Here is a 25,006-nt window from a genome sequence, read left to right as displayed (position 1 = left end):
CCCCCCCCCCCAATTAATAAATCACAATACTGTCAAAGATAAACACTTACCATACAGGCGAAAAGGCTTTTGATTTGACAATGCTATGAAAAATCAATACTTATCATCTAGACAAATAAAATAACAACAACACAGAAATTGGAGCAATAAAGGAGACGATGAGGAACAATTTTCCGGGGAACGATTTTCCGGGGAACAAGTATCCGGGTACCTTCATATCAACATGAAAATTGTTCAGGACATAGATAATGCCCTCAATATCAAATGTATAAAATCTCAAGGGTCTCAGTCAATTATTTGACTGTCCAATGACCGTTCGAAAATTCGTCGGTAAACTGTGGAGTACCGTTTCCTTTCAACTCGAGATTCCTACATTTCACGCGTGCACTGAGAGAAAAATCTGAAGTTCGAATTACAATAAGAAAATAGTTGAGGCATTTTGGTGAACGATACAATTGTTTTTTGTATGCGGCACACAACATTATAGTAACTTCACAAGCTTAATTTCTGCAAATCAAAATGCAGTTAAACTAACCAAAGTTTAAAAGTAACCATGACAAATCTATCGTGAGGAAAACTATAAAATAGTTGCAATGACTACATTCCATTGTAGTAATTACTTCTCCGGCCATAGTTACCGTAACCCATGAAAAATTGTTGAGGACTTTGAAATCGGTTGGGTATTTTCCGAGATATTTGCGAGAACATTTTAAAAACGAATGGCTATTTCTAAAAAACTAATGGACGGATCAAGCTGAAGTTTGGCACGGAGTTAGTCTCAAGTTATACCAATTAACTGAAAAAATTTCAAACTTTTTGGAATGATTTTTCCCGTTTAATTATCAAATTTACGAAAAAATGACCACCGGCTGGACAGTGTCACGCACAGACATGGTCCCCAAACTTCGTATTTTTACGTTTCAGACCATTCTGCATTATTTCCAAACAAAATTAGAAAATGTGAAAATCGAACGATTGCAATGCTCCCACTCGGAAGCAAAAAGATAATTATCTTATGCCTCACTCACGAGATTTTGCTTTCTTTGTTGAATCTGTGACGTTTTGGGATAATGTAATGTCAATAAAATTTATTGAAGTTCCATTGAAAGGAATTGGGACACTGTTCAAGCGAACAGAATAATGAGACTTCAACTTTGAGAGCCGCTTTATTCGCCATCCCAATTGTCGAACCGATTCTATCGACTGAAATCAAGGGATTGCGAGAGTGCCTGGACCTACAGGCTTATTGCAATCTGCTGAAACGTAATGTAATTTTTAATGTCTACAAAAGGTAGATTTGTGCCGAGAAATGAAAGGATTGCGTAAATTCAAGCCCAGTGAAGCCGCCGGCGTTTACAATATGTTAATTTTCACGGAAGCAAGGATTTACAATTCAGGAGGAAATGACCACGATGTATGAATTTGAATAGAGGAAATGAAAACAGTGTTTCAAGTTGTATGGTGAAAAACGATTTTGAATGGGAAATTTTCGCATGTGATATTGGGTAGAGAGATGCATGCATTTGAATAATAATGAAGGTTTCAAAAGAATTAAGAAGAGTCTTCTGATTTTGCACATTGCTTCTAAAAGAATGCGTTGTAGATGACGAAGGACTACTCATTTCACGATTGAGTAGGACATGACTTGGAAATTAAGTCGATTTCATGTGAAGATTTCAGTCATTTTGGGAAGATTGAATTTGAATTCTAGTCTAGTCACTGGGTAGCCTACGCGACCCAGTGACTTTGGTCACCTCCGGGGGAATGTGCCGCTGTGTTATTTAGACTTTAAGGATATCCTAGTACATTGTCACTGACTTTTTTACTTCCGAATGGAAAGACACGTCTGAAACGTAAAAATACAAAGTTTGACTCCCTTGTGTGCATGTGCGAACACCCACCTGGTGGTCAACTTTGAGAAAATTGAAAAATTAAAGGACTAAAATGATTCCAAAAAATCTGAAATTTTGTCAGATTATAGATATTAATGAGAACTAACTCTGTGCTCGATTTCAGCGCAATTGATACTGCCGTTTTTGAGAAATCACCATGTGTTTCTAAATCGTTTTTCGCAAATATCTGAAACTACTCAACCGATTTCAATATATTTTTTTAAATATTCGTCTCGATGTCTTCTATCTCAATCAATAAAAATATGCACATCCGTTCATACAAAGTTTCCAAGATATTTCCATTGTTCGGTCTTTCGCTCAAAATCGTTGTTAGCACTCTCACTTTTGCAACAATCGATATATTCAATTGAAATTTGGCATAAAGCTTCCTCTTTGCGCCAGAATGTTTTGTATTGAAAATGGGCTAAATCGGATGGTTAGTTTAGGAGATATTCAAGTTTATATCTAAATCTATTTTCCTGAATATCTCAAAAACTACTCAACCGATTTCAATATTTTTTATATGATACGTGCGTGTAACCGCATGGGTTTCAGTTGACTATAGTCAACTGGAAAGTACCGGGTTTCGAGCGCCTACCCACACTCAACTAAAACCCGAAATAATCACCTATTAAAAGAGAATAACAAGGAAGGAAATCTAACCTCCGAATAGTGAATACATGGAATGACTGAGAAATGAAAAGGTGATTTTCGAAGCAGATAAAATGAGCCAAAACCGTATAATTCCTGATAGTGATGAAGAGTTAGGCAGTGAGGAGGATTTATTTACTGATGAGGAGGAGTTGATTGGTGATGTGACATTTGAAGAAAATGGAAATGAAATATTCTCCAATGAAGCAACAGCAGGATCGCCAAAAACTCCTTCTTCGATCAAATACTGTAACTTAAGGGCTTTATTGAATTCTAATGATCAAAATAATGTCAAGGAAACAGAGAAAAATTATTTTTGCTTTTCAGAGACATGCCACAGAATTGACCGAAACTTCACTGAAATTTAGTGATTGATTTCTAGAAATTAGTGATAAGTCATTGAGAATTCAGTAACAAAAATGAAATTTTTCAATCACACTTTTTCATAATTACTTTTTTAAGTAAATGTGATCTTTTTTCTTCAGTGGGGGGGGGGGGCTTCGCCTCCTGGACCCGCTTTTCTCGTGGGGGGGTTCGCCCCACACCCCCCCTCCCCCACCAAACTTCATCACGCACTTATCATATAAAATAGTATACGCAACACGTGCGGACAGCAGGCGGTATCGCTCGGGCGGCTGCGCCGCCCTCGTGAGTAACCGCCTGCTTTCCGCACTAGTTGCGTAATGTACTAATTTTCAAAATATTCGTCTCAATGTCTTCTATCTCAGTTAATAAAAATATGCACATCCGTTCATACAAAGTTTCTAAGATATTTCCATTTTTCGGTTTTTCGCTCAAAATCCTTGTTAGCACTCGCACTTTTGCAACAATTGACATATTCAATTGAAATTTGGCACAAAATTTCCTTGTTGCACCAGAAGGTTTTGTATAAATTTGTAAACAATCAATTTCTGAATTTCTTATTCTACTAGTGAATCCTTTAGGATATGTTAGTATTTTAACATTATTTTTCTCGTTAGAATGCGTTCCAATTTTTGTTTTGAAGCATTACCAGCCAGATTTTCGAGAAGTGATATCTATTTTTATAATAAAATAGAAACAAAAATCAGGATTGAATATTTGAGATGATCTGCGTGGAAATCGAAGCTTGAAACACGTCATCCTCTGGCGGAAAAATTGACTAATCTAATTATCTTCATAAATTTTTAAAGAATCGTGTTGAACATTTCAAAGAAGCTGTATTTGCGCTTTCCATTAGAATATCAATGCACTCAATCATTTAATGAACGGGAAACTGATTGACACTAGCAACAAACGGGAGAATAAATTCACTCCCTTGCGTAGAAATGTTCTGTACAACTTCTAATGGAAATGCTTCTGCAACTCTGGCAAGGGGGCTGATGGGTGATATAATTATGTTGAAAACTTACGTACATTATACTCTAGTTAAACTTACCAGGTTGCTGAATGAACTTGTCCTACATAGACTGAAATTCGATAGAAAGTTACAACTTCTGCTGTTGCATTACTCTGCAGATGTCAAAACGTGCCTTACATTCATTTTAGTACGATCCATGAAAATTAAGGGTTTGAAGACGAAGATTTTGCGTTGTAAGACTAGTAAAATAAAAATTGAGTTTCTCAAACTCTAACTACCTCTCTCGACATCGGAAAGGAAATAAAAATTTGTACCAAAAAGTCATAGATGTCAAATTAAAATTACAATTCATCATCTTGATTTTACAGTCATTTTGCCAAGTGAATATTTATGACTCAAAAAATTGATAACAATCTCCTCATGATTCTGAAAATCGGTTTGAAATCATTACTAAAAGAATCTTTAACAATAGTAACTAAATCAGGGGTTGAAAAGTACATTTCAGTTCTCAATTAAGTTAAAAAAAATAATGAGAAAAGCATTATTGCTTATCAAGTTATACAATATCGTCATGAATTGTTTATACCAAAATCTTTATCTCTATTAAAGTCAAGTACCAGTCTATTATGCTGAATACTTATTCATATTGATTCATGGTCCCGACTAACTTCTCACAGAACCTGGGTTAAACTCTGGCCAAATTCTGAGTAGACCTTGATTAACTCCGGGCTATACACTATTTAAACCTCATTTGAACCTTGATTAAACCCGGACTGAAAACGAATTCAAGTCTTTAGAGGGTTTAAATATATAATTATTTGACTGAACGAAATAATACGCAACATTTTGATGACATTTCAATTGATGATAGTACGATGATATGAAAAAATAGAAAAAGAGAATGGTGAAATAAGAATTGAAAAAAAAGAGCCCAGTCGGAAGCAAATTGTAAATTTATTAGCAACCATTACTATAATTTCTCTATATGTGGACGTCCACATGTAAAGGGACCACTTTGTCGATTCTAGTTTCCGAGGTTTTCACGTTTTTATATCAGCAACTTCCATTTGCACCAATGTTAAATTGTTTTTTCCATCTTCTCCAACGACGTCATTTTTGACCCCGTGAAGATCATTTTGGGCTCAAAATATGCGGAATGTTATCAATATTATCCGAGTATACATAACACCATATCGACAAAGTGGTCCCTTTTCATGTGGACATCCACATATTATAAAAATCCAAATCGACTTCGGATGATAAAAATTTGGTACTCAAAATTACGACTCAAAAATTAAAGGTTACAACAGTCAAAGTAAGAGTCACCAGGGTCAAAATAAGGGTCATGAGGGTCAGTTCACGAGTCACAAGGGTTAGATTAAGGGTCAGAATAGGGGCCTAATAAGGGTAACAAAGATCAGATTAAGGGTCATAAGGATCACATTAAGGGGCTAAATGAGGGTCACAAAGATCTAATTGAGAGTGACAAGGTTCAGAGTCAGGGTCCAAATAAAGGTCAAAAACCTTAACTTGAGCGTCAAAAACCAAGGGTCAGAAACTAAGGGTCACCAGGATCAAAATCAGCGTCAGGGGGGTTATAATGAGGCTCAGATTAAGGATCACAAAGGTTCGATTAAGTGTCCAAATAAGGATAATTGGAGTCATATGGGGGTCATATGGGGGTTGGCGAGCGGGACGAGCAGGGGTAGCAGCCCACTAATCATTTTTTTAAAAATGCCATTGTCCACTTGTTTTCCTAAAATTCATCATTGCAGGCATCTACAAGTTCTTAATGATTCAAAAAATGAAATATTTTTGTGCTTGATAAATTGCAATGGATTAAAACTAAAACTCCTGTGACATGAACAAAAGAACAAATACACGGAAGAAATCATATCTTTCTAAATTATACAATTGTCAATAGAAATCTGCAAACAACAAATAGAATTCATAACAGATGTTCAATGTAGAATACGAGTAGAAATTCAATGGAGTTCAATTCGAGTTTTAGTATAAATCCAACAGAATTTTCCACTGAATGCGCTAGATTTTCTATTGAATTTTTCCATGGGTGTACCCATATCTAGGTCACAATTTTCTACAACAATCTTTAATCATAACGATTGGAATATTTTTAATTCTGTAATATTTTTATAACACGCTCTGATACTCAAATCGGAATTATTTTCACAGGCGAAAACATATTTTCATGGACTTTATTAAAGCCTGCAGAGGGGTTGAACAGATCGTGTTTTACGATATCAGCACCAGCTGTCCCGAAGATATATACCGTTCGAAGTAAACACATCAACATTCTGCCACGTTCAACTCCAGTGCCAGAGTTTTTTCCATTTTATCAATAAAATACGTTCATTTCGTATTGGATGGAGCATTGAATGAGTTCAGCTGTAATATTTCACGTAATTCTCTGAGACAAATGAAAATCATTATGGTCAATTCCAGTTCAATTGCTCGGGCCATTCGAGTAGAAAATAATACGGACAAAGATATTGGAAGCTTTGTTTCAGTTCTGTAATGCTAGAATTACAACAGTATATTGTAGTCGTACAATGATAGAAAAGATGGAAAGATTCAGCTGTTGTTAATGCGGCTCTTTAACTATTAATCTATTCGTTAACTATTAACGAATTGTGTTAATAATTAAGTAGCCTCAGTAACAGTAAGTAAATCCCCCTGGGGCATTCCACGCTACTTCAACGGGTGAAATTTGTATTTTTATTTTTTAATGAAAATAGGACATTTCGAAAAAGGCATAAATATTAGGGTGAAAAGGCCAATTGCAATTTAAGAATCGCAAGGTTTTTATTTTGAGAACCCAAAGTCCTGCATTCTAGAATTCAAGTAAATAATACGGGCAAAGATATTGGAAGCTTTGTTTCGATTCTGTTATGCTAGGATTACAACAGTATAAATGTAGATGTACACTGGTAGAAAAGACGGAAAGATTCAGCTGTTGTTAACGCGGCTCTTCAATTATTAATGCTATTAACTATTAATGAATGGTGGTAATAATTAAGAAGCCTCGGTAACAGTAACTAAATATCTCTGGGGCATGCCACGCTGCTTCAACGGGTGAAGTTTTTATTTTTATTTTTTAATGAAAATAGAACATATTGAAAGAGGCACAAATATTAGGATGAATAGGTCAATTGCTGGGCGGTCAAGGGAAATTCGAGTTTCGTGGTAGGATCTAAAATAAAAGAATCACTTAAATGAGGAAACTATTGAAAATGAACATATCAAAACAAAGAATATTTAAATTCAGAAATAGTTGAATGCACCTGAAACCTCTAATTTCCGGACGACTGGAAGCAAAGAAAAATTCAATAAAAATTGCCAGAAAAAAATGTAAAAATTGCGTTTCGAAACGTAATGCGCGAGTGAAGTGAAATTCACTAAAAACTGTGAGGCGGAACTGAAATTGTACAAATCGCCACGTAAATTCTACGATTTGTTTCGTGAAAATTAACCACCCGTCTGACGACTCACGGCTGTGGGGACAACAAGTCGTTCCGTAATTTTTCCCCAACGATTGAGGAATTTTACGAAACGGAATGTGGAAATAACTCACCAGCTTCATAAAAATTGTTGAATGTTCAAGAATTGTTTATTTTGGAGGCATAATAAGTCGGGAAGTTTCTGTAAGATTTCACTTCTTCGTGAAAAATTACGTGACAATTTCGTACTTTATTCGGTAATGAACCTGAAAATTCACTGAACGTTTCAGATTTCTTCTCTTTCATTCGTATAAAAACTGCCGGAAAACAATTCCCCATTGCGGATTACGTGAAGTGTACCGTAATTTATACTGAATATTTCTCTCCCTATGGGCCACATTTTTTAAGTGAAACTTCTTTAGGGAGGGTACGAAAAATTTCAGCGCGACACGAAAAGTGAAAGGTTTTGAGGGGAACGGGTTAGTCAGCAAGTGGGGGGCTANTTTTGAAGTGAAACTTCTTTAGGGAGGGTACGAAAAATTTCAGCGCGACACGAAAAGTGAAAGGTTTTGAGGGGAACGGGTTAGTCAGCAAGTGGGGGGCTAGTCAAACGTAGGGGAGCCGCGCGTGAGTGAAGAAAATCCGAGGCGACACGAAACATGTAAGGATCGGTAGTGGGGGTAAGCCTAGAGTGGGGCCGTACGCCTTGCTATGCCTGAGACCAGGGATGGGCATTTCGGTCTAGAGACAGTTTTTTACATTACGACGTGAAAAACTGGCAATTTATCTATAGAATGTAATAAATGTAAAAAATGTAAAAAACTCAAATAACTTGAAATTTTGACATTTGATATTGAAATTGAAATTTGAAATTGGTATTTTACATTTAAATTTTGAGTTTAAACGTGAAATTGAAATTCTAAATCAGGAACGCAAAATTGATATTTGAAATCTGCAATTGAAAATTGGGAAATTCTGAATTCTGCATTTTAAAATGATGAACTCTGAATTTTGAAATTTAGCACTTCTGAAATTTTGAAATTTTGAAATTATGCGATTCTGAAAGTTGAGATTGTGAAATTTGAAGTTCTGAAATTGTAAAATTTCGAAATCCTGAAATTTTGAATCTTGAACTTTNTTTCCATTCTGAAATTGGAATTCTGAATTGGAAATTGAAATTTGAGATTGAAATTTTGAATGAAAATTAAAAATTGAAAACTTCAATTGAAATTTCGAATTAAAACTTTTAATATAAAATTGAAATTTGGAATTCAAATTTAAAATTGAAATTAAAAATTGCAATTAAAAATCTGAACTTGAAAATTGAAAGTTTTTATCTGCTGAATGGTAAAAAATGAAAAAAGTCATTCAAATTTTCTTGTTATTAATTTCCTAGTATCCCATCGAATTTCTATATATAATCATAATAATAATGCTTTCTCAAGCATGAGAAGCGAAAAAAAAATTTTCAGGAAAAACAAATTGGACAAAAAAATTTGAGAATACTAAAAAGAAGTTTCACTTCTGTCGCGCGTGGACTCCACGCACTCTGTTTTTTTAAATTTATTAAATGTCGATAAATAGAAAAAATAATTGATCACATGATTATACACAAGTAATATTATTGAAAGGTAAAATAATTAGTACAATTTTCATTTTATTTATGGAATATGCAATGCAAGTTGAAATCGCCCAGAAACTATCCCCGTCCAGAAATTGACATGTTTACCCTATTCACCGTGGAAAAAATTTTTAAATAATTTTTTTTTGTGTGAGTTATAACAATCGGAAAATTGGGCGGAAGAACAAAGAGGTTTAACTTGGAAAATTTATAAGTCCATAACTATGCATCTTATGACAAAAGTGCAAGAATGCTTTTTTGTCGAGAGAACATGAAAAATGGTGGAGAAAAATAGAGCTATAAGTGTATAACTATATTGGTGAATTTAGACTTTACAAAAGCTGAAACAAAAACCGATATCGAACGACACTGGTGCAGCAGTCAATAATAAAAATAAATGTTTGTCCTAATATTGGAAAGATGTTTTTCGCACACAGAAATCTTCTCGGTCCTCGATGCTGAAAACAAAATTGAGAATTCTTTTTTCTATGAAGAAAACAATATCTGGGTTCTGGGTCAGGGATGACTTTGCGTTCACTCAATATTTTGAAAGTACAGGGAGAGAAATATTCAGTAAAAATTACGGAACAATTCACGTAATCCGCAACCCAGGGAAGAATTACATAGGCTGACGATGAGAACAAGCCTGTATGAGCCCAGGGTTGGCGAGGCTCAGTTATTCAGGCCTGGGATAGGCTTGGTTTCAGCTTGGTGGCCAAGCCATGAGTAGCCAGAATCGACAGACGTTCATTGGCGTCCATTCCTGGTCCAAGCTCGATTAGTCCGTCTTCGGCCAAGCATAGGGTAGCACAGCCTTCATCCAACATTGGTCCGACTGTGGTAGCCAAGGTTCGAGCTCTACCATTGGCTGGCAACTGGCTCAGCCACTGGCTGAATTATGGTCCACGCTTGTCCACCAATGCCCGATAAGTCAGGGTTGAGTCAACCTTAAACCAGCTGTTGAGAAGAGGGGGAGGGAGACGTATTTGTAAAAACTCTCAGGGTTACAGGAAGGGGGAAAGGACAGAATAATAATAATAATAATAATAATAATAATAATAATAATAATAACAACAGTGATAACAATAATAATAACAAAGATTGAATCTCCAAGTGTAATGAAAAATTGAAAATCTGGATTCATCAAAAATACTCAGTTGGGGGGGGGGGAGAGGGGAGGTATTTTTTAACACCCCTCGAATAACCAGGTGATTAATAAATAATGAAAACGAAATTAGTTCCGATTATATTTAAAAACTCATTCAGCAAAGAATTAAATCGAGATAGAATTCATATATGGACGATTTGAGTCAACAGTAATAAGAATTACGCGGTAGACTAGCGGTTAAGGCGGTTAAGGACTGGTGATGTTAGGATCGTGGGTTCGCAACCGGCTCAGGATGGATTATTTTAAATTAACAAATTAGGGATTTTCATTGAAAGATGCGTTAGGGGTGGGTGATTAGAAAATAATCAATCATAAAAATGATTGAATGAAAATTATTTTTGATTTTTTTAATCATTTAAATCAATATACATTAATCACAGTTAACGACTGGCGACCGAGTCAGGCCCAGTCTTGGTGGCCAAGAATGGCCCAGCGTTATCATTTCAGTGCTCAACCCGCCTTGGGCCAGCCTTAGGCGCCTGTGTTGGCCCGTGACTGGCTAAGGTTGGGCCGCCCTTGGACCAAGCTTGGGCCATTTGTTAATTCCTACCTGGGAGTCGATAAAGTAATTTCATACACTAACAGAATAATTTACATAATATCACAAAAATCATTTCTTGAGCGAAACACATCGCATACATATTTGATCAATTTATGGTAGGTTTCAGATGAGAAATCCGTGTTCTTCGAGCTAAGGAGGAAGTTACTGAATGAAAAGATAATGTCTATTTTCTAAATGGGATAATATTCTTTCAAAGACAAGAATAGCTTGACAGAAGGAAAAGAAGATATTGCTTCTCTTCGAACTCAACGCGATTGAGCGTAAGCGACGGTTATATTTTTTCAATATCTGGTGGTTTTCCTCTGCATAAACTCTCTATTCATTCAATATGAAAGTCTCTGATTCATGATTCACCAAATTGAAGCTTTCAATTTTTAAAAATTATTTTCTCATCTTCTGACACGAAAAAAAAACGATTTCTTGTGGCAAGAAATTCTCACTTTATCATGAAATGTTCAAGTCATAAACACTTCACCGAAATCTGACATTACCTGACACGTTATCCTGAATTCTTATCCCAAGAAATTTATCCTCAAGAGATGACATATTTGGCGCGAGAACTTAGTTTTGTGATATTATGACGATATTTCTTTCAGTGTAGATGTAAAATAATAATTGTAGGAGCAAACACAATTCTAAAAATTCATACAGATACAGGGGTTCCGTTTCCGCTTAAGAGGTCTCCGCAGTACTTTTGCCCAAAATACGACAAGGTGCTAGCGAATTAAATATATGATATAATAATCAAAAATTTTAAAACAGAATTTGTAAAAGAAATGCTAAATAGTTTTATGGTTTCGTTCGTGTCTAATTAATTAGTGAAATATCGCCTTATACACAGGCTTTATGAACGCCAATTTGTTAAGCCCTGAAAAATGTGATCACGAAGTTCCATAGGGCTTTATCGTTGATTTGTTCAATAGATTAGCGAAAAAAATACTTTGGCGATGTCTGTCATTATCCAACATACACCATGTTTGATGTCGCGTCTCTCTCGAAACTAACCTCCCTAACTTGATTATTTTACACTCCACTCACCCGCGCGCCCATCGCAACTGCGCAGACTCCGTTAAGGGGGTCTGCACTTTTCCGGGCGGCGAAAATGGCAACTTTTCCACAATTTTTATTTCATATGAAAAAAAAAGTTACTAATTTGATTTTTTTTTAGGTAATTTTTATTATCTTTCTACTAGTGAAATAACAAAACTTTTCATCCTCCCGGACAATCTGCAATTAATTATTTGATGATGAAGTAGACGGGCCCCAATACTGATTGAATGATTGAAAATTAAGTTTCGAGGTTCCAACACATCTGAAATAAGAAAATTGCATGTTTTAGTACTCAGCAAACATCTGGCTTCGTCCCCTAGCAGAATAAATGAAATAAATTGAAAAAACAAATAAAAATTCTGCTTTTTCGGATAAGGCCTAGTTTTCCCGGGAAAATTCGGGCCTACACTTTGTAATAAAAATTAAAATTATTGAAGCTATTATTCTGAGCGTGGTAGGCGAGAAAACTCTGTAGATGTCAAATAGGTGGTAAAAATTTGAAATCGATTGGGGATTAACTTTCTGAAATATTCTGTAAAAAGTCATGAGAAATTTCCGGAATTTTAGTTCCGAGAAAATCGCCTTTGAACTTCCGGATAAGGTGCGCCAGGCACTCTCGTGCCAGGGAGGAAAAGACGGTGAGCGCTTGGTACTCCATTCACGGAGATATTATTGAACAAAAGAAAAATTAACACTTACACTCAATCAGCAATTCCTGCGCCATACAATGCCCCTTCTTCTTTTTCGAAAAAATCCTGTTCTGCACATTTTTCTGGATTTTTGGCAATTCGTGCACGATTGAGACCTTCCAAACCCACACTAAGAAGTCGAAACACAAAAACTATGTGACGGTTTATTTCATATTTGCTGTCTATCATTGGGCTAGAAGGTACGTCTTTTTTGCCACATTTACATTGCAGAACAATACGAAATCCCAAACCACGAATTGAACCTTTCGAAAAGTTTATGTCATCCTCACAATTTTTGCAAATTACTGCACTACTAATAAGCGGAAAAAACTGTCATAAAGTTAATCAGACAATAATGACTATTGTCGGTGATATCGAATTTTTCAGCGGCTCTCTTCCTTAGTTTAGCTGCTGATGCACTTACGAATGATGTAGTACCTACTTTGGTATACTGATTGCCACGGAATTTACGTTTTTTCGCACGCGAAGGATTATTCGGATTTGCCCGGGATACTTTTCTGTCCATTTCTATTTCGAGAGTCGTACTACNCATAGTAGTATTGGGTGTATAAATTAATTCTCGGCTTTTTTCGACAATTTTGAAATATATTTATAAAATAAAAAAATTGATACAGATTCAATCTTGAAAATAATCACCGTCACTTTGCCCGCATTTCTCTCATTTATTGGACAATTATCGGATTTCGGCTCGGAAGAAAGATGATGTTTTGACTGAATGCAGCTGTTAATGCTCTGCCAGATTTCTTCAGGAGATCGAAACTAGATATCCACTAGGTAATCCCAGGTCGGAATCCCCAAGCCTCAACAACTGGGCCAACCTGGGCGCAGGCTTGTTTGCCAAGCCTTGGGCAGTCCAGATTGGCTCTGGCCAGACCCAATGTTAAACCCAGTCAATGGCCAAGGTCTTTTCCCCTGCTTGAAAAAGTTTGAAAAAAAAATTGAAAAAAAATAACTGCAGTTCCCCTTGAGGCGCACTGGTGCCCTCTATCGTGGTTGAGTTGAAAAGTTCGCTGAAGTTGCATCGTCCAGTCATGACCCCTAATGTTCGCAAATTTGGAAAATCGAAAGAAAGAGTTAAAAAGTGTCGTTTTTTGAAAAAATTGCGACAACGTGATGTAGATAATATATTTAACGGCAGTGATGATGAACAAATATCAAATTTGTCAGGCGATGGAAGTGATTGTTTTCCAACCACTTCGACAGGTTCTAACCTCCAAGAAACGTCTGACAGGGAAGAAATAAATCTGATAGATTCGCACGAAGCTCTTACATTCTCACAAGATAGTTCGATTGAGAATTCTTCAGAAAATTTGCCCTTCATATCCGACGCTGATTATAGAACCGCAAACAACTCTGACAGCCCTACAAGTCCAGGAGTCCATGTCATCCAGGAGGACCCAAATGCAGAAGCACAAGACCCAGCCCCGCTGAATACATCACCACCAAGTATAAAAAAACAAATCCGAGAACTTGCCATAAACAATATAGGTGGTGTTAAATTAAAAGTAATAACTCAATTTCTGCAAATTTTGATTAGTGAAGGCTACCCACAACTGCCTTCAAATGCAAATAAACTGTTGGGGTTCAAGCATCGCATCAAAACTAAAAAGTTAGAAGCCGCTAAAAACACGACTGGTGATTACATATATCTCGGAATCAAGAATGGACTGCAGAATCGGATAGTGCCAGACGTATTTGATGGAGAGGGGATTGGCGTCCTCGTCCACATTGATGGTATGAAAGTATACCACCACTCCAAAGGACAATTGTGGCCTATTGCACTAAAAATTCACAATCCAAAATACGAAGTGACTCCCTTCGTAGTGGGGTCGTATTACGGTGACTACAAACCAAAATATATTTGTGAGTTCCTGCAGGATTTTGTTGCTGAAGTGACAAAATTAATAAACGAGGGTGTAAACATCGGTGGACGGATGTATAAGTTTAGCATCGTCGCGGTGATCGCGAATAGTTTGGCTAGAGCTTTCTTGAAGTGTATAAAGGGACCAACTGGTTTTTTTGGTTGTGAGAGATGCACCGTTGAAGGCCTGACAGTGAACAGAAAGAGAGTTTATCCTCAATTGGGCTGCTCATTTAGGACAAAAGCAGCCTTTGTAACTCAAGCTCAAGTTGGACATCATTTACAATGTAAAGAGACAAAACAGCGACTTGTATCACCACTGATAAAGATACCAGGGTTTGATCCAATCAGACAATTTCCTCTCGAAATAATGCATCTCCTCTTCTTGAATGTGATGAAGAATTTGGGGGAAAAATGGTTTAAACGTGAGAAAAATGAGCACAAATTGCCACTGACGCAGGTTCGTCTGTTCAAGACACTCATGGACTCTGTGACGCCCTCGGTTCCTTCAGAATTTCAATGCAAGGTGTTCGATGCAGATGAGTTTTCCCACTGGAAGGCGACTCAATTTTCCTTTCTATTACTATACGCAGGTGCGATTATGTTAAAACCTACTCTTGATGCTGAAAGATATCAACATTTTTTGTTGCTCTGTGTGGCTTCCCGTATTTTGTGTAACAGTGGGTCACTAGTGGGTTGTTCAACATCACAATGTCTCGTGTTCTGGCGCAGAAAATTTTTACTTCGCATTAGCTTCATTTTTTCCTCGGAAACTAAAANAGATTTAGGATCAACGGATTCTGAAACCGAGAACCCAGTTAAACGAGTAGTTCAGCTCTCAAAGAAACGTGCTGCATCCGAGATGGGAACTGTTTTTTCGTTGAATCCTCTAGAAAATATTCCGGAAGGAGGAGACGATGCCTTATCAGAATCGTTCCACACTGACAATCAGCCAGGGGAAACACAATTGCCTACTGCTCCCCCACCAGTCAGAACACCCAAGTCATCTGATGTACCTCAACCAACACGTAAGTTTTAAAACAAGAGATTCTAATTTTCCGAATCCAATCACATTTTTATTGTTAATTAATCTTCTAGATGAAAACGCTGGTTCGTTGAAAATGGGAAAGAAAGCCGAGTTGACAGAGCGTCTTGTCAAACTGCGAGAAGAAGCAAGTGATGATCCGATGAAACGTAAGTTTGATCTCATGTAAATATTTGAAAGATGCTTGCGATGAATATTAAAGTGCTTTAATTTGCAGAATTTTTTGTTGACTACTTCGACGCTTCGATGAACTTACTCGTCTACAAGTTTAGAGGCGACTTGGAGAACCAGAGACGATCGAATCAATATGATTTGAAGAAGACCAAGAATGAATTGAAAGAATCGTTCATCATACGTCCACTCGTCCAGAAAGAGTCGACCACCAACCTGCTCGACAAGCTGGGAACAACTTTGCCCATGAAGAGTCCAGGAGATTTTGATAAATGGGAAAAATCTCTAGATCCGCAGGCCGAAGAAAATCGAGAGAAACCTGAGGGAGTGACTGACAAAGTGACAGCTCTGGTAAGTTCATTGTAATCATCTTTTCTCTTTCACATGAAATTCAGGACATGTTCGCAATTTCTCATTGAATTTCTATCGGTTTCAGAAACAGTACATGACGATTGAAACATCCGGCTCCACAGATTCATCACCAGACGTGAAGATACTTCTTGGTTTATTAATTACCAAAACGGTTCAATTAGAGTACAGTGGCGCTGGTCGCAGAGTACGTGGTGTAGGGAAGAAAAATTTCAGCGCGACGTTCACATACAAGTGCATGAATGGTTTGTTAACTTCATTGTTGAGATTTTGTGAAATTTCCATATTCCTCAAATTGACTCCTAAATTTCGTTTGTCTTTCTACAGAGTTCCTCATGGAAAAGTATGGAAAATCCACTAAGGAAATGAAGGTCCTATCCATCACCAGCCAGTTTTTGTCAGGAGCTTCTGATCGTGAAGGTGGACGTGCGGAGCGGGCAACACAGAACAAAGAATAATCGTCGCGGTATTCGGTTCAACCATTAGCTTTTTCCCCACTATATTTATACGAAAAAAATCTGAAAGTCATCAACCTCAATTCAAAGTCTTCCAAGCTAATAATTCAGAGTATAATCTATTGTATTTTTCCTCGTTAAGTTGATTGAAACAAGGTACACTGAATTCGGGATGTCTAATTTTGTTTTCTTCTCAAAAAGTTTATATACTTGAAATATTATCTAGGAAATAGTTGATTTAGAGTATTTNTTGTCAACGTGAGTGAGTGTGAACGTAGCCGCAGCACCGGGTATTATCGTGGTGGACGGAATTCCACGAAGCAAGCGTAGAAGTGGAGGGGACTGAATGGCGGCGCGAGGAAGTGAGGGGGGGTAGCACTTCTCCTCAGTTTCGTGTGGACGTGCAGCGGTAACACATTCAGACTACTCAGTTTCTTGAATATTGTTAAAAATTAGGAAAAAGTTGAAACTGAATAATTTTTTAGCTAGAGAACGACGATCGTTTCATCAACTTTTGGCGCTGGGTGACGCAACCGTTTTGCCACGCCACAGGACGCCATCTTAGTTTTTTGGCGGGGTGCGTTGTTGACACATGTCCTCTGCGTATTCTCGAAGTTTTCCGGTAGAGAATATATTATAAACTAATGAATCCAAGTTCAAAGTGATCAGAATCAACTCGATATTTCTTGACGAGGTTATTTTCTTGGTTTTGGCATCAGACGGTGTGGGCGGCACGCAGATACTGACTTGTTGTTCATCAATAAGAGGTTATTAACGATCGACAGACAAAGCTTCACACGTAAGTAAATTTTGCAATGGATTTTCTACAAACAATATTTAATAGCCATGTATTTGTCATTTTTTTTCTTGTCAGTGACTTCCACAAATAGTATCACAAATAACCTAAAAACTGATGATCAAACGTGGGAGAAATTTCCAGTTAATCAATTCATGTAAAGAATAAACTCTCAATAATTCCAAATAATGATCTATCATGATATTTAACATGTTATTTTTTAATAATTTTCATTTTTTCTCAATTTTGATTTTTTTTATTGTAGGATGAGTAAACCAGATTCTAAGTATCATTTTCGCAGTTCGGAGAAGACGCCGAACGGCAAAAAAGTGGTTGAAATTGTCCCTTCGTCTTGGGTGACAGACAAAATTGAAGAGAGAGGGATGTGCTGCTTCCCACCACACACAGATTATAACAAATTGGAGAAATGGGTGAGGAACGAGATTTCGCCAAAAACTTCATGGGAAAAATTAGAGGTAACCATTCTGGGTAGTGCAGGTAAATTTTTCATTTTCTGCCATTAGAAACTACTAGCAACCGTATAAAATCCTTGATTTCGGTTTAACAGTGAAGTACACAAAGGCACAGAAGAAGTTTGAGAACTTCAGATTTAGGATCAACGGATTCTGAAACCGAGAACCCAGTTAAACGAGTAGTTCAGCTCTCAAAGAAACGTGCCGCATCCGAGATGGGAACTGTTTTTTCGTTGAATCCTCTAGAAAATATTCCGGAAGGAGGAGACGATGTCTTATCAGAATCGTTCCACACTGACAATCAGCCAGGGGAAACACAATTGCCTACTGCTCCCCCACCAGTCAGAACACCCAAGTCATCTGATGTACCTCAACCAACACGTAAGTTTTAAAACAAGAGATTCTAATTTTCCGAATCCAATCACATTTTTATTGTTAATTAATCTTCTAGATGAAAACGCTGGTTCGTTGAAAATGGGAAAGAAAGCCGAGTTGACAGAGCGTCTTGTCAAACTGCGAGAAGAAGCAAGTGATGATCCGATGAAACGTAAGTTTGATCTCATGTAAATATTTGAAAGATGCGTGCGATGAATATTAAAGTGCTTTAATTTGCAGAATTTTTTGTTGACTACTTCGACGCTTCGATGAACTTACTCGTCTACAAGTTTAGAGGCGACTTGGAGAACCAGAGACGATCGAATCAATATGATTTGAAGAAGACCAAGAATGAATTGAAAGAATCGTTCATCATACGTCCACTCATCCAGAAAGAGTCGACCACCAAACTGCTCGACAAGCTGGGAACAACTTTGCCCATGAAGAGTCCAGGAGATTTTGAAAAATGGGAAAAATCTCTAGATCCGCAGGCCGAAGAAAATCGAGAGAAACCTGAGGGAGTGACTGACAAAGTGACAGCTCTGGTAAGTTCATTGTAATCATCTTTTCTCTTTCACATGAAATTCAGGACATGTTCGCAATTTCTCATTGAATTTCTATCGGTTTCAGAAACAGGACATGACGATTGAAACATCCGGCTCCACAGATCCATCAACAGACGTGAAGATACTTCTTGGTTTATTAATTACCAAAACGGTTCAATTAGAGTACAGTGGCGCTGGTCGCAGAGTACGTGGTGTAGGGAAGAAAAATTTCAGCGCGACGTTCACATACAAGTGCATGAATGGTTTGTTAACTTCATTGTTGAGATTTTGTGAAATTTCCATATTCCTCAAATTGACTCCTAAATTTCGTTTGTCTTTCTACAGAGTTCCTCATGGAAAAGTATGGAAAATCCACCAAGGAAATGAAGGTCCTATCCATCACCAGCCAGTTTTTGTCAGGAGCTTCTGATTGTGAAGGTGGACGTGCGGAGCAGGCAACACAGAACAAAGAATAATCGTCGCGGTATTCGGTTCAACCATTAGCTTTTTCCCCACTATATTTATACGAAAAAAATCTGAAAGTCATCAACCTCAATTCAAAGTCTTCCAAGCTAATAATTCAGAGTATAATCTATTGTATTTTTCCTCGTTAAGTTGATTGAAACAAGGTACACTGAATTCGGGATGTCTAATTTTGTTTTCTTCTCAAAAAGTTTATATACTTGAAATATTATCTAGGAAATAGTTGATTTAGAGTATTTTAAGATAATGATTTTGAAAATATCTTTCTATTTGGTTTGTTATCGATAAGTTTATTGAAAAAAGAGTTATACTGAGTTCCTATATTCATAAAATGTTCAAGCACTTGAAGCATAATTTTTGGTTTATCCTGTATGATTTAGTGTACATGAAAAAATGGAAACATACACGAATATGTTACAACGAAAGAAAATTGGATTTTTAATTTCCGCGATCAGCATTCATTTGTTAAATACAAGCTCTGCCTGGACCCGGTTAGAGCTTGTATTAGCCAGGGCCAGATTTTTACTTCAAACTTTGGCCATTACTTGTTTACACACTTCGGCCGAGCCCAGTGCTCGCAGGCCCGCAATGGTGTTACATCCCAGAGTTCATCCAAGCCCGACCCAGGCTAACAAACCACTTTCTGGCCGGGCTCGCGCAGCCTTGAACCAAGCTCGGGTCTAGCCTGGCCCTGTTGTCAATTCCCACCTGGGAAAAATCAACTACTCCATTCGAGGGTGCGCAATGAACTGAAGTCTATTAAGAAAACTCATTGCAAACTAATTTGAAAGACACAGGTATGAACACTATCAAATGTCAACAGTTTTCCAAAGCAGCACCTCTCGCCTATAATCCAATTTCGCACATCTCTAANTCATTTTTTCTCAATTTTGATTTTTTTTATTGTAGGATGAGTAAACCAGATTCTAAGTATCATTTTCGCAGTTCGGAGAAGACGCCGAACGGCAAAAAAGTGGTTGAAATTGTCCCTTCGTCTTGGGTGACAGACAAAATTGAAGAGAGAGGGATGTGCTGCTTCCCACCACACACAGATTATAACAAATTGGAGAAATGGGTGAGGAACGAGATTTCGCCAAAAACTTCATGGGAAAAATTAGAGGTAACCATTCTGGGTAGTGCAGGTAAATTTTTCATTTTCTGCCATTAGAAACTACTAGCAACCGTATAAAATCCTTGATTTCGGTTTAACAGTGAAGTACACAAAGGCACAGAAGAAGTTTGAGAACTTCAGATTTAGGATCAACGGATTCTGAAACCGAGAACCCAGTTAAACGAGTAGTTCAGCTCTCAAAGAAACGTGCCGCATCCGAGATGGGAACTGTTTTTTCGTTGAATCCTCTAGAAAATATTCCGGAAGGAGGAGACGATGTCTTATCAGAATCGTTCCACACTGACAATCAGCCAGGGGAAACACAATTGCCTACTGCTCCCCCACCAGTCAGAACACCCAAGTCATCTGATGTACCTCAACCAACACGTAAGTTTTAAAACAAGAGATTCTAATTTTCCGAATCCAATCACATTTTTATTGTTAATTAATCTTCTAGATGAAAACGCTGGTTCGTTGAAAATGGGAAAGAAAGCCGAGTTGACAGAGCGTCTTGTCAAACTGCGAGAAGAAGCAAGTGATGATCCGATGAAACGTAAGTTTGATCTCATGTAAATATTTGAAAGATGCGTGCGATGAATATTAAAGTGCTTTAATTTGCAGAATTTTTTGTTGACTACTTCGACGCTTCGATGAACTTACTCGTCTACAAGTTTAGAGGCGACTTGGAGAACCAGAGACGATCGAATCAATATGATTTGAAGAAGACCAAGAATGAATTGAAAGAATCGTTCATCATACGTCCACTCATCCAGAAAGAGTCGACCACCAAACTGCTCGACAAGCTGGGAACAACTTTGCCCATGAAGAGTCCAGGAGATTTTGAAAAATGGGAAAAATCTCTAGATCCGCAGGCCGAAGAAAATCGAGAGAAACCTGAGGGAGTGACTGACAAAGTGACAGCTCTGGTAAGTTCATTGTAATCATCTTTTCTCTTTCACATGAAATTCAGGACATGTTCGCAATTTCTCATTGAATTTCTATCGGTTTCAGAAACAGGACATGACGATTGAAACATCCGGCTCCACAGATCCATCAACAGACGTGAAGATACTTCTTGGTTTATTAATTACCAAAACGGTTCAATTAGAGTACAGTGGCGCTGGTCGCAGAGTACGTGGTGTAGGGAAGAAAAATTTCAGCGCGACGTTCACATACAAGTGCATGAATGGTTTGTTAACTTCATTGTTGAGATTTTGTGAAATTTCCATATTCCTCAAATTGACTCCTAAATTTCGTTTGTCTTTCTACAGAGTTCCTCATGGAAAAGTATGGAAAATCCACCAAGGAAATGAAGGTCCTATCCATCACCAGCCAGTTTTTGTCAGGAGCTTCTGATTGTGAAGGTGGACGTGCGGAGCAGGCAACACAGAACAAAGAATAATCGTCGCGGTATTCGGTTCAACCATTAGCTTTTTCCCCACTATATTTATACGAAAAAAATCTGAAAGTCATCAACCTCAATTCAAAGTCTTCCAAGCTAATAATTCAGAGTATAATCTATTGTATTTTTCCTCGTTAAGTTGATTGAAACAAGGTACACTGAATTCGGGATGTCTAATTTTGTTTTCTTCTCAAAAAGTTTATATACTTGAAATATTATCTAGGAAATAGTTGATTTAGAGTATTTTAAGATAATGATTTTGAAAATATCTTTCTATTTGGTTTGTTATCGATAAGTTTATTGAAAAAAGAGTTATACTGAGTTCCTATATTCATAAAATGTTCAAGCACTTGAAGCATAATTTTTGGTTTATCCTGTATGATTTAGTGTACATGAAAAAATGGAAACATACACGAATATGTTACAACGAAAGAAAATTGGATTTTTAATTTCCGCGATCAGCATTCATTTGTTAAATACAAGCTCTGCCTGGACCCGGTTAGAGCTTGTATTAGCCAGGGCCAGATTTTTACTTCAAACTTTGGCCATTACTTGTTTACACACTTCGGCCGAGCCCAGTGCTCGCAGGCCCGCAATGGTGTTACATCCCAGAGTTCATCCAAGCCCGACCCAGGCTAACAAACCACTTTCTGGCCGGGCTCGCGCAGCCTTGAACCAAGCTCGGGTCTAGCCTGGCCCTGTTGTCAATTCCCACCTGGGAAAAATCAACTACTCCATTCGAGGGTGCGCAATGAACTGAAGTCTATTAAGAAAACTCATTGCAAACTAATTTGAAAGACACAGGTATGAACACTATCAAATGTCAACAGTTTTCCAAAGCAGCACCTCTCGCCTATAATCCAATTTCGCACATCTCTAACAGCGCTGAAAGACTCTATTGTTGCGCTGCAACCATAGTGCACCTGCCTACCTGCACGCGCTCGGCGTTGGGGCCCTGTAGTTCTGTCAATATTTGGAATTTCTGAAAAATGCTCTCTCTACAATATTGTGAAATAGTGGTAGAATAATAAAATGTAAAAAAAAATCTATTTTTTGACCCCGGAAAAAACAAAGACCCCCTTAAAGGCAGCGCCATCGCGTGTATTTTACGATTTCATAAAAAAAAAGTTGAAGAAAATCACTTATTTCTCGTTTACAGGGGAATTTCGAACCTTCAATGAATAGGAAATAGCAATCTAAGAGAAAAATAGGCATTAGATAAATCCAGAACTCGATTTTATTTCGTGCAAAACTTTGACATTTTGAGGTTAAACACGGGAAATTTCGGCGAGTCGAGTTTTCAAAAGGTTGTAATAATTCAATGGCGCAAGTATGGCTCAAAAAAAAAATTCTCAATTCATTTGATATAATTGAAAGTAGGAATTCAAATTTTTCTGGATTTTTCACCCCCAAAGTTTTTGTGTGAAAATACAAAATAAAAAATCAACGGCGCTAAGCTCATAGCGCGACCACTAAAGGGTTAACGTTGCCGAAAATACGCTAAACGCGCCCGGGCAGTGTAGAGTAAATTCGACAACGTTGCGTGACGGACCATTTCATTTAATATGGGAGAACAATTTGTCGGTTGGAAATAATTTATCTTCTTTTGAATTTTTGTGAATTATGTTGTTTTAAAATCACTATAATGTGTTATACACTTCAATTGAAAAAGTCAATTTAAAAAAAAAATTCCGGTTATCCAGTCAATGTTTTCCCTCATATGGTGACCAATCTAGGGTTTAGGCATAACAGAAAGCTATCGTCCCTTCAAAATTTTCAAACAATTTTTCTGTTCAATGGTATTAACCTCTCACATACGGAGTCGATGCCACGCATAGACCCATGAAAATATGAATGACTCCCTTTAAAATTGATTGTTTTCAAAACTATGGAATTTAACTCAACCAAATAAATATAACAACGAAAAAAGGAATGCTGTAGCTTCAATTACATATCGGTTTCATAATTTTCCGTTGATTAGGAGTCATTACATTTTACTTGTATCGAACGTACTCCATGTTTAGAAACAAAAGGGCCCTGTCCGTGAGGGGTTAATATTTTTCGAAATCAACGCACATTGATCTTCATCATCATTTACTGGTGATTAATGTACTTCGATTTTGCAAAATATCGGTAACATTCGACAGAGAATGTGTTCGTAAATGTGAAAAATAAGCGGCTTTCTGTTGGTATAGGAATAAACAGCCAGAATAGACACAAAATTGAATGTAGTACAAATAGTGTCTCTAAAAATAAGTAGTTCTGCAAGTTATTATTTTACATAATCACGTTACGAATGAAAGGTCAGGGGTGGCGAAAGGAGCGGAAAAACTATAATCTACATTATTTACAGAGCAGACACATGAGTAATGCATATCAACAGTTGTATAAGCATTCTTTATCAACAAATCGAATGAATCATTGAAGTTGTTCGTGTCAGTATAACGGTTGAACATCAAGTTTATCACAATACACGGAGAAAAAACTATTTTTGTCAAGAAATCGTTTTATTGAGAGAAGAAATTGTTTTTCAGAAGCATATTTCTTTAGGGAAGTCATTTTCAGGTGATCCAAGTCAGGTTGCAAGTATTAGAATTGTGTAGTACTATTCGCGATGTTACATTTACGAGTGGCGGCACTGAAGCTAACAAGATGGCCGACATAAAATGTTCCAATTGAAAATTTTCAGTCACACTTTCAGGTCCTAAAAGGATCAATGGAGTAAAAATCCATTTATTATTGAAAAGTATAATTAATCGAATCAGGGACAAGCCTCAATTTTGTGTATCAATGCGAACCTTCCCCTATAATACCACTTTTGTTGATTTAATTCGAACTGTTTCATGGCGGCCATGTTGAAGCATCAGCGCCGCCTCACGCCCAGTTAACATCGCGAGTACAACTATGATGCTACGTATGACTTTAAATGAATGCCATTGATTTTTCGTAATTTTTTTCATATTCTAGATTTTCTTGGGTAAAATAATTTAATATAATTCGAAATGTTAATAATTATTAACGAAATTCATTCAAGGTCATTTATTTTTGTGGAAAAATATTGTCAACTAGTTTAGGAAAGCCGATTGGGGAATAATGACAAAATTAATGACGAGAAGAACAATTAATGCAATAATAAGTAATCTCACGAGTATAATCTCACTGTATTTGATGTTTTCATAAAGGTAATAAACTACTAGGATCAGGAAATGCGTAGCAATCGGCACCAAAAAGTTTCAATTACGAGATCATTGAACATTAATTATTAAAATAATCATTCGAATTCGTCGCAAAGAATTATTCAATCAAAAATTGTAAACTCTTCAACGGTCAAATATATTGCATCATCCAAATTTATCTTCGTAAATTTTTGTTGATCACAAATATCAAAAATTGATCTTGAAATTTATTCATCTCACACATTACCCATTCATTGACAAATATTTACTAATAATTCGACTCAATATAATTC

At 37.0% G+C, this 25,006-nt stretch overlaps 3 protein-coding genes and 1 long non-coding RNA gene across 5 annotated transcripts in view; all 4 read left to right on the top strand.

Moving 5' to 3' along the window:
• The window catches only part of LOC107043030 (protein tipE), a 134,687-nt gene that overhangs the window by 62,973 nt on the left and 46,708 nt on the right, over positions 1 to 25,006 (top strand). The window lies entirely within an intron of this gene.
• LOC107043035 lies at positions 15,249 to 15,684 on the top strand. Its single transcript, XR_001461204.1, has 3 exons — positions 15,249 to 15,340; positions 15,411 to 15,506; positions 15,575 to 15,684. It is a non-coding gene; the product is annotated as an uncharacterized LOC107043035 (long non-coding RNA).
• On the top strand, positions 16,809 to 19,175 carry LOC107043031. Of its 2 annotated transcripts, XM_015264331.1 has the most exons (8): positions 16,809 to 16,974; positions 17,072 to 17,151; positions 17,414 to 17,624; positions 17,717 to 18,002; positions 18,073 to 18,168; positions 18,237 to 18,541; positions 18,627 to 18,804; positions 18,887 to 19,175. In XM_015264331.1, the coding sequence occupies exons 4-8, from the start codon at positions 17,837 to 17,839 to the stop codon at positions 19,015 to 19,017; spliced, it is 876 nt and encodes a 291-aa protein (XP_015119817.1). In that variant the 5' UTR covers positions 16,809 to 16,974; positions 17,072 to 17,151; positions 17,414 to 17,624; positions 17,717 to 17,836; the 3' UTR covers positions 19,018 to 19,175. The 2 variants fall into 2 exon arrangements, with proteins under 2 accessions (XP_015119817.1, XP_015119818.1); XM_015264332.1 differs by having other exon boundaries at positions 16,809 to 17,151.
• On the top strand, positions 19,974 to 21,695 carry LOC107043033. Its single transcript, XM_015264333.1, has 6 exons — positions 19,974 to 20,144; positions 20,237 to 20,522; positions 20,593 to 20,688; positions 20,757 to 21,061; positions 21,147 to 21,324; positions 21,407 to 21,695. The coding sequence occupies exons 2-6, from the start codon at positions 20,357 to 20,359 to the stop codon at positions 21,535 to 21,537; spliced, it is 876 nt and encodes a 291-aa protein (XP_015119819.1). The 5' UTR covers positions 19,974 to 20,144; positions 20,237 to 20,356; the 3' UTR covers positions 21,538 to 21,695.

This window comes from Diachasma alloeum, unplaced genomic scaffold (genome assembly GCF_001412515.2).
Source record: "Diachasma alloeum isolate Michigan unplaced genomic scaffold, Dall2.0 Dall_scaffold_00543, whole genome shotgun sequence".
Taxonomy (NCBI): Eukaryota; Metazoa; Arthropoda; class Insecta; order Hymenoptera; family Braconidae; genus Diachasma; species Diachasma alloeum.
The sequence above is the reverse complement of the archived record's forward strand: the minus strand, read 5'-3'. Positions and strand labels throughout refer to the sequence as shown.

Bases quoted from the DNA above. Each gene is read 5' to 3' on its own strand.
- LOC107043031 (XM_015264331.1), top strand. From the start codon at position 17,837: ATGGGAACTGTTTTTTCGTTGAATCCTCTAGAAAATATTCCGGAAGGA. The intron at 18,542-18,626 runs GTAAGTTCATTG...TATCGGTTTCAG, and splicing joins CTGACAAAGTGACAGCTCTG to AAACAGGACATGACGATTGA. The intron at 18,805-18,886 runs GTTTGTTAACTT...GTCTTTCTACAG, and splicing joins CACATACAAGTGCATGAATG to AGTTCCTCATGGAAAAGTAT.
- LOC107043033 (XM_015264333.1), top strand. From the start codon at position 20,357: ATGGGAACTGTTTTTTCGTTGAATCCTCTAGAAAATATTCCGGAAGGA. The intron at 20,689-20,756 runs GTAAGTTTGATC...TTTAATTTGCAG, and splicing joins AAGTGATGATCCGATGAAAC to AATTTTTTGTTGACTACTTC. The intron at 21,062-21,146 runs GTAAGTTCATTG...TATCGGTTTCAG, and splicing joins CTGACAAAGTGACAGCTCTG to AAACAGGACATGACGATTGA.